This window comes from Podarcis cretensis, assembly GCF_951804945.1.
Source record: "Podarcis cretensis genome assembly, chromosome: 14".
NCBI lineage: Eukaryota > Metazoa > Chordata > Lepidosauria > Squamata > Lacertidae > Podarcis > Podarcis cretensis.
Genome location: NC_137183.1, coordinates 55,399,497 through 55,409,458, shown reverse-complemented (window position 1 = coordinate 55,409,458; position 9,962 = coordinate 55,399,497). Strand labels below are relative to the sequence as shown.

The 9,962-nt window shown below is 44.3% G+C and overlaps 1 protein-coding gene across 2 annotated transcripts in view; it reads right to left on the bottom strand.

The window, feature by feature from the left end:
• Positions 1–9,962, bottom strand: part of ADCY9 (adenylate cyclase 9) — a 29,065-nt gene that overhangs the window by 8,162 nt on the left and 10,941 nt on the right. For both annotated transcript variants that reach the window (XM_079953672.1, XM_079953671.1), the window contains exons 5-11: positions 7,941–8,043; positions 4,524–4,732; positions 3,843–4,002; positions 2,852–3,000; positions 2,390–2,431; positions 1,273–1,314; positions 83–124 (exon numbers count right to left, since the gene is read on the bottom strand). In XM_079953672.1, coding sequence (XP_079809798.1) covers positions 83–124; positions 1,273–1,314; positions 2,390–2,431; positions 2,852–3,000; positions 3,843–4,002; positions 4,524–4,732; positions 7,941–8,043 — 747 coding nt within the window. The remainder of the gene's footprint in view (positions 1–82; positions 125–1,272; positions 1,315–2,389; positions 2,432–2,851; positions 3,001–3,842; positions 4,003–4,523; positions 4,733–7,940; positions 8,044–9,962) is intronic.

The following is a 9,962-nucleotide window of genomic DNA, read 5'->3' as shown; positions in this document are numbered from 1 at the left end:
ACTCTCTACATTTCAGAAATATGAACGATCAAGCAAGCAAAGGAAAAACATAAAAAACTGAGAACTAGGTATCAATTCTTACCTATAGTTCTGTTCTAACGGAAGATGGGAGATTTCTGTGGAGCTGAAATCCAAATATAGCAAAACATCAACAGAAATGAATAGGAGAGGTAATAATTGCAGGATTTAGTGAGCTTAATCTACATTTAGAATTTCCATTTCTTAGTCCCAGGGATTCCACTGGAGTTTTACCTATATATAGCTTGGTGGCTTCAGACATTCATCATGAGGTGATGAAAATAATGAAGTTTGATGTTGATCAAGCCCTTAAATGAAAAACCATTTGCTTAAGTCTGAAAACAGCTACTTCTGTTCCTGCCATTATTTAGGGTACAGACACATGGTGAGCGTTTCTTCTCCTCACTTTCGCTTCTGTGACACCACATATACCAGGCTTCAAAACTAGCACCGATGTAGGCACACACTGCATTTTTCCTTTTTTTAAAATCCAGGCAACTGTTATATTTCTCTAGTTTATTTGGTATTTTTTTACAGTCAATTTGGTTGTTCCTGAGCTAAATTCTGAAGCAGGCTGCTGATGTCTAACTCTTTGGACATGGAGTTCAGTGTACAGTTGACCTTTTTTAGTGTTTCTAATCAATACACAAGCAAGGTTTTATAGCATACAGTGGTACCTTGGTTCTCAAACGCCTTGGTACCTAAATGCCTTGGTTCTCAAACGCTGAAAACCCGGAAGTGTTCTGGTTCTCGAACATTTTTCAGAAGCCGAACGTCTGATGCGGCTGTCGGCTACTGTTCCCGGGGCACCTGCACCAATCAGAAGCTGTGCCTTGGTTTCTGAACATTTTGAAAGTTAAATGGACTTCCGAAATGGATTAAGTTTGGCGCTTTTGTTTTTGCTATTTATTTTACATTTTTTGTCTTTGAGGCTTTTTTGGTTAATTTGTTTTTATGACTGTATGGACCCCAGTTCAGCTACTGATTGATTGACTGATTGTGTGACTGTGGAAATGGATAAAAAAAACCCCATCCAAACAATGACTATCATCAGTGCAGGGATGCTTTGGTTTTGGAAAGGACTTCCAGAACGGATTAAGTTTGAGAACCAAGGTACCACTGTAATAGTTTTAAATAACAGTTCTTTTAAAGCTTTCTTTTTTAAAAAATAAAATAAAATGTTATAGCACTTCATTTAAGCCTTTGAGGAGAAAGCAGAAAGTGCAAGGAAGACTGCTAGATGTTAATGATTACCTGATGTTCTGTGTAGAGTTGAAGATTTCCATGGAGCTGAAACTGAAATGCAAGAAGCACTGGATCAGCAAGAAAATTCACAGGCCACTATTCCCACTGCAGCAACAGCTGCTTGACAAAATGTGACTCTGCCCTGATGCATCAGTTATTGCATTAAGCATTTCTTCAGAAATGGGCAATGAGCCTCATGTATCTCTGCTGTCTCCAAGGTTGACATGTTACAGCTTCTTAGTCCGTGTCGGATAACCAGGTCTACAAGATGGTCCTTAATGTGTTTAGTTCAATTCACATGAAAAGGCCATTTTAACACCTGCATAGTGCATGTTTTATGAGCATGGTGGTTGTGTAGAACCAAACGGGGAAAATGTTCTGGAAGGCCTGTAAACACCACCTTGGTAGCCAAGATAAATTCAGGACGAATTGGCAGTCGCTGCCAGAATCAGCTCACATTATGTTTATGCTACAGTACCCTAGCTAACAGGACCAGTGGTCAGGGATAATGAGAACTGTAGTCTGAAAAACATTTGGAGGGCCGAGTTTGCCTATGCCTGGCATAAAGGCTCTGCAGGCTGCGCTGTAGGCTAGTGCAGTCTAAAAATGCACTGGAATTGGCCGTTCTGGCATTTTTTACATTCTTTTTTGGTATCCCTACATCAAACCACTCACACAGGCTCTCTTTTAGGCCTGTGGATCAGGACAGTGGTAGGGCAAGCTCAGGCTGGAGGCTCCAAGTGCCCACTGACCCAAAATACAAACTGGTCACCTTACAAATGATCTAAGTAAAAACTGGAGATAATTATCCTCCATTTGGCCGTTTCCATTTTCCTTACACCAAACAATAATGGGCAGGACGCAAGGAACCTCAAATCCAAGCTTAAACCAAAAAGGAAAAGGCATAGCAATCCACCTGGTGGCTATCGTGCAGTAAAGCACGATGACTTCAGATACAGAGTACCAGAGCTTCTCAAAACCACGTGAATATAAGCTGGGGGTGGGGTAGAAGGAGAAGGCAATTGTTCAAGGTCTAAAAATGCTGCTGGTTGATATAAAGACTTAGGGAAAAGGCTGCCAGGCTCAGTAAGAGCCAGAAACGAAAGGAAATCCAATGAATGCTTACCTAAAGTTCTTTACTGATTCAATATATGATTCCTCCACAGAGCTGAAACAAAAACGCAAGAGACAGACAACAACAAATCAAAAGCATGGAGGAGAAAGAAAAAAAAAGAACAGCTGCAAAAAACACCCCTCAAAAAGAGAAAAACGAAACACCCCTCCTGGCTGCCACTCTCCAAATCTCATTCTGGGCTGCTAGATACCCATTCTGACACGGAGTTCTACACCAGCCTCAATCCTCCTTCCCCCCAGGGGTTAACCACATTACTTCACAAAACGTCAAAGTATACATCTGGTGGCTAAAGTGGCGGCACTTCTAACCAACAAAGACACCTGGTGAATCTGCTTGCAGGTGGATGAGCCAGAAGAACACCTGTTTCACTCCAGCTTCCTGACGATGCTCTCCAAGACTCCTCACTGTGGAAAGGACCCTGTCGCAACTCACAGGCAACAGGCAAAGGCTCACCTGTCAGGGCACAGAGGCACCCACAGCAAAACTAGCAAGACTCCTCCAACAAGAGTGGCTAGAGATGATCTCATCCAGGAGCTGAGCTGGCAGAAGTTACAGTACTGGACAATAGTGATGAGAATTGCAGAACACATAAACATGGTATACTGCAACAAACAGAAACAGCAGCTATTAGTCATATATGATCTATTGGAATGGGATGTCTAAGTAAATGCACAGGAATCCACTTTTTTTCTTTTTTTAATGGCTGTGGTCACGAAACCAAAATTTCACTAGTCATTATGTCTCCCCTCAGGGCTGGATTTAGGTTTGATGAGGCCCTCAGCTACTGAAGGTAATGGGGCCCTTTCTATGTCCAGCTGTCCTTTGTCAACAACAAACTGTTGCTGTTTTTTGTGTTGAATATATGCTATATTTATGGACCTACACTGTTGCTATATGTAGGTTTTATTTTATTTGTTTTTTATCTTATATTTTGGAAATGTACATCCAGGTTTTTTTCCTTTAAATTTTTTTGGGGGGCTCCAAGAGAGTGGGGCCCTAAGCTATAGCTTGTTTAGCTGACATGCAGATCTGGCACTGCCGCCCGTCTTCAGGCTCACAACACCGCTCACTCCATTTAACATATGTTGGCTTCACATGCAGCCAGCCTCTCCAATGCTGCCTGCTCTCTCTCCTTTGAAGAATGAAGCACCCCATAGCCAGCTCACTGGAATTGGCGGACCCTAGCCTGCTAGGCACTTCCTTTCCCATCTCCCTCAGCACTGCTTCCAACTCCTCTCGGGAAGAAAGCAACCTGCATACTTTTGGGCACCCAGGGAAGATCTACCCACCAACGTTTCTGGTAACTGAATTTTGAAAGAAAGAAAGAAAGCGAGAGAGCCAACTTGTGGTTCTCAATCTCGATCCTCTACCTGCTTCCTCCTAGGATATAGCGGGAGCACAGAAAAACCAATCCAGTTATGGGATTCAGCAATGTATGACTTACATAAATGTTTGTTTCAAATTCCAAGCTGAAGTGTGAGAAGACTGCGACAGCGGGGAGGGAGATCCAAACGGCACCAATGAAGTGTCGCGGCAACCAGCCGGCAATCCCCTCCAACAACCGTTTTGTGCAAGCCATTACGTCCTCCAGAAAGAACACCATTCTGAAAACAACACACATCCAAGTCAGGCAGTGTAGCCGCTTCTATCTATGACAGAACTGAGCCTAGAAAGGCAAAGGAGCGGAGGGGAATGGTTTTGCAAGTCTCTCTGTATAGCTGCCGCTTCACTCAGAGCGGGCCTCTACGCAAGGAAATGGCATGCTTGATTTCCTCACTTAATCAGACTAGAAGCAGCAGCCCCGCCATTTTGCTGGATCCTGCTCTCTTCCCTTTCCTGTCATGTTCTCACCTTTAGGGTGCCTTACACGTTTAATTATGTCCAAAGTGACTCAAGTGGGTTTTGCCTGGCCTAGGGTGGACCACTAGTACAAATCTGAGAGTCCTGGCTCACCTCTAAGTGGTGAAAGGAGGAGTCTGTTTTCCATACAACAGAGCTACGAAGGCCCTCACAGAACTCTCTGTCCCATTCTTAGCTATTCCCATTTCAAATCCAAGAAGCAGGCCCTGCCTCTGCTGCTATCCTACGCGCCCTGTGAGAGTGATCCAGAGTCTGCCTCATTTACCTAATGGAGACGATAAGGGACAGCACCTCTAGCAGGATGGCAATGACCACCACAACCACTGCTGCAGGTGGGGGAGGAGTTGCAGCCATCCCATGCTTCAGGAAGCAGGTGACAGAGAGGATGAGGAAGACTGTTGTGGACAGCAAAACATCCAGAAGTGAACTAAAGGTAGCACTGGCGAAGGTCTTCACGGGGGTGTTCCTCATAACCTGTTTCAGATAAAGGCAAAAAGAACAGAATGAGACAGTGCACCAATATGTGGGTGCCCCCTTTACGGTATAAGGTGGTGTCTATGCGCCCATCCTGTATTTTTATAGTAGTGTCCAAAAAATGTATTTCTTGCATAGATTGATTCATTGTTAGGTTGATTGTAGGAAACGTTGTTCTAAATCTGCCATGAAGATGTTGGCATACTGTGGGGCCATGCGGGTGCCCATTGTTGTGCCGCTGATCTGTGCCTAAACTCCTACCCACTCAAACCTCTCTTGTACCTGTGATACATTGACGATATTTTTATCATCTGGACACATGGTCAACAGACCCTGGACACCTTCCACCAGAAATTCAATGATTTTCACCCCACAATCAACCTAACAATGAATCAATCTATGCAAGAAATACATTTTTTGGACACTACTATAAAAATACAGGATGGGCGCATAGACACCACCTTATACCGTAAACCAACTGACCGACAAACATATCTACATGCCTCTAGCTACCATCCCAAACATACCAAACAGTCCATTGTATATAGCCAGGCACTACGTTACAGCCGCATCTGTTCCAATTCTACAGACAGAGACTCTCACCTAAGAGATCTACAGCAAACCTTTTTAGAACTAAAATACCCAGCAGATGAAGTTAGACAACAGATCAACAGAGCCAGACTGATACCCAGAGAGAACTTGCTGCAAGACAGACCCAAAAAAGAAAATAACAGAACACCTCTAGTCATCACATACAGCTCCCAAGTTAAAACAGTACAACGCATCATCAGAGATCTACAACCTCTCCTGGACAATGACAGTTCTCTTTCTCAAGCTCTGGGAGGAAGACCTTTCATTGCCTACAGACAGCCACCCAATCTTAAACAACTCCTAACCCACAATAATACTACTACCAGACTTAACACGGACACTGGCACCAGAGCCTGCAATAAACCCAGATGCCAACTTTGCTGCCACATACACCCGGACAACACCATTACTGGCCCCAACAACATCACACATACCATCTCGGGACTATTTAATTGCTCATCGTCTAACATTGTGTATGCCATCAAATGCCAACAGTGTCCTTCAGCTCTCTATATTGGACAAACAGGCCAAACCTTACGCCAAAGGATAAACGGACATAAATCTGACATCAGGAATCACAAGACAGAGAAACCAGTAGGAGAACACTTCAATCTCCCAGGACATTCTATACAAGATCTCAAAGTAGCTGTTGTATTACAAAGGAATTTCAGAAATAGACTGGAAAGAGAAGCTGCTGAATTGCAACTTATTACCAAACTTAAAACCATGGAGAGACCTGGTCTTAACAAAGACATTGGATTCTTATCTCATTATACATGACAAAGCCATTTTTCACCTTCTCACCCCTTGCTTTTTCCTGTAAGACCTATTGCAGTCGTTAAGAGTCGTCAACAGGCTCATCACAGCTATCTGCCAATCACCCATTCCCACCACCCTTCTGAGTAATACCCCTCCCCACCTTCCCACTATTTAGAAGGGTCTGGTGACTTCTGTTTCAGTGTATCTGAAGAAGTGTGCATGCACATGAAAGCTCATACCTAGAACTAACTTAGTTGGTCTTTAAGGTCCTACTGGAAGGAATTTTTTTATTTTGTTTTGACTATATACCACCTGTTCAACTGAAGACCTCCAAGCCATTTACAAAGAGCAATATAATATTTTTTAAAAAACACAGATATAAAACAAACAGTACAATTTTTTTTACATATAAATAACTCATCACTGATTCCGTCCATTTGTATGCTTTATTTCCTTGGGTTAAAAAAATCTCTTTTTTACCCTCCTTTGGCCTTTCTTCAGTATAATAGGGTAAAAAGGATGTTTTTTTAACCCAAGGAAATAAAGCGTACTATTTCTGTTCCTCCCGCTCTGGAGTGAAGCTTCCCAGCAAGCTTCCCCTCTGTCCCTGTCCTCAACCTTCTTGCTTTCCTTCCTTCCTTTCCTCCCATCCTCTTACTGCACCTCCACACTCCATCCTCTAGGCTCCGCTTTGCCCCAAACTGTCACCCTTACCTGCTTTCTTGTTCTCAGCTTGGAAAATGCAGCCAGCTGCCTTTTTATTCTTCAGCTGTGTGCATTCCTCAGCTCTGACTGCATTGCTAGGAGCTCTCCTTCCGGGAGGCCACTCTAAGTTGCCTTCGGACAGTATCTTATATCCCACACTCTCAACAGCAACTTATTGCAGTGCTGAATGCAGGGGGCAGCTGCAGCTTTGGGGTCTTCAAAAGGCCCTGTGAGGGGACTATTCACCAGAACCAGTGATAGTGTAACAAAACACGAGGGATTTCAGCAACGCAAATTTAGACTGGATATTAGGAACTACCTTACAAACAATTTAAGAAGAGGCAAAGCTCCCATGACTGTTGAGAAACTCCCCCAGGGTAACAGTGCATGTTCAGGATGGTTTAAGGATGGAGAACCTTTACAGTGTGATGGACCTTTGTCCTATCTTTTGCCTACATAAAGGATGTTCAGGTGCTGTCACACAAAAGATGGAGCAGGCTCATTTTCTCCTGCTCCAGGGTAGGACTCGAACCCATGGCTTCAAGTTACAAGGAAGGAGATTCCGACTCAACATCAGGAAGAACTTTCTGACAGTAAAGAGCTGTTCAGCGGTGGAATGGATTCCCTTGGACTCACTGGAGGTTTTTAAGCAGAGGTTGGATAGCCATCTGTCATGGATTCTTTAGTTGAGATTCTTGCATTGCAGGGGGGTGGCCAAAGGATCCTTGGGATCCGTTACAACTCTACAACTCTATGATTCTATGGTTCCTGCAACAGCGTATGGTTCTCTATCCTTAAACCATCCTGGCATCAAGTTCAGTAACTGCCCAAAAAGGAACCGAGTACAAACCATCACATCCTCCAAAACAACTCATAAAAGCCACAGACATGAAGGAGTTAAAGCATCTCTCTCCCCTCCTACAAAGCTCCAAATGTATGTTCAGAAGTATGAATTCAGAACCTTGGGAAAAAAGTAACCAGGCTGGGTGAGATTAAGAGCAGAGGACAACGATAAAGCACCCCTCCCACTACAAAACGCAACACTCCAGGACTACTTTTCAGTGAAAAATGAAAAATTAGCACTTCATTAGTTTGCTTCTCAGAGACAACCAGAACATACACAATACACAACACACAACACACACAAACACACCTCTTCTTGATAGCTGCTCCTATAGTTCATCTCCAATTCCTGATCCAGGAAGTTCAGGCTCAGTCTGTTAATGGGCGGCTTAAAAAAATAGTCTTTCATCAAGCTAGAGGAAGAATGGAAAAGAGTTTACTTCTGCACAGTTATCATTTGAAGAAACAATTCCTAATGTTCCATTTCCAGGTTACTTCTTGGTTGAGCAACTGCTCTTAGTCTCTCACTATTCGGTATCTGTGTCCACACAAGGAAGAAAGGCAGTGCTCAGAATATTTCCATCAGGTAAACAGAGCCAATTCTAATTTTGTCCCTATCCTCCCCCCTACTGGATTGTGTAACAGCAACACTGAGACAGAGGAAGAGGAGGAGGAGGAGGAGGAAGAAGCTGACAGTGTGTGCTACCTGCTGGACTGTGAAGAAAGCAGGCAGGCAGGGACTGGCTGAGGGAAGAAGAAGAAGAGTTTGGATTTGATATCCCGCCTTTCACTCCCTTTAAGGAGTCTCAAAGCGGCTAACATTCTCCTTTCCCTTCCTCCCCCACAACAAACACTCTGTGAGGTGAGTGGGGCTGAGAGACTTCAAAGGAGTGTGACTGGCCCAAGGTCACCCAGCAGCTGCAGGTGGAGGAGCGGAGATGCGAACCCGGTTCCCCAGATTACGAGACTCCCGCTCTTAACCACTACACCATACTGGCTCCCTCTCAGATTCTTGCATTGCAGGGGGGTGGCCAAAGGACCCTTGGGATCCGTTACAACTCTACAACTCTATGATTCTATGGTTCCTGCAACAGCGTATGGTTCTCTATCCTTAAAGCATCCTGGCATCAAGTTCAGTAACTGCCCAAAAAGGAACCGAGATTTTGGCATTGCAGGTGGTTGGACTACCAGCCTCCAGCGGAGATACAATTACGGTGAAGCATGACAGCAGAATGATCCACCTATGTCTTGCAGGTAACTCGACTTCTGAGACAACCCCCCTTCTATATGGGAAATGTTGTCCCATGTTGTCCCCAAGGACTGCACACACGACTTGGACAATTTACAGATTTAAAGTCTCACCACGGATGGCACTAACGTCCTGCAAGTTATGAGGTGGCATGTTACTTCCTTCATGCATAGACCTATTGTGTTTTAATTTGTTGGAAGCTGCCCAGAGGGCCTGGGGCAACCCAGTCAGATGGGCGGCAGAATAATAATTTCCATTTACACTAAGATGGGGAGCAAGCCTGTGCGGCAAAATGTAAACCCAATTTGCACAAACTGTTGGGGTATGCACAAACGGCAGAACTTACTGGAAGATTAAGATGTTGCATACCATCTTTGCAAAACCCATGTAAGGTAGCCCAGTATTATTATCCACACATGCAGATGGAGGACAAAGGCTGAGAGATGAGTAACCTAGCAAGTTAATGCAGAACATGAATTTAGAACTGGGAACTACTTTGCTCCCAACTCATGCTCACAGCCGCTCTATCACACCAGGTCTCAGGGATGCTGCTGTGCCCACTAGGGTGCCCTCGTCAAAGCAGGGGAGAAACACCAAAACCCCTGGAGAGACCAGCTGCTTTGCGGGGGCTTGAATGCTCATGGCCAACTGCCCACCTAACAAGGCGCTGCTTAGACAAAGCTCACAGTCACCTCCTGAAAATACTTATTTAAAAACTGTGACTAGTTATTTAAGAACATGTGAAGAACCCTGATGGATCAGACCAAGCAGCGATTTAATCCAACATCCCATTTCCCACAGGGGCCAAAAGGAGAACACGAGGGCCCTCTCCCCAGTGTTGTTTCACAGCAACTGGTATTCAAAGCCTGTTTCCCCAAAGGTAGTACATTTTCTTGCCTCATCCCATTTTAAAGACAGCTAAGTGGATTTCTGCCACAATATCACGTGGTAGTGAAATCCAGTTTAACTGCGTGCTGTGTGATGACTCTGCTGGGTTTTCGTACGGGAGGTTGGGGAAAACTTAAGTCTACCCAGTTTCTCTACACAATGCATAATCTTATGTACCTGCGTAATGGTAAACTA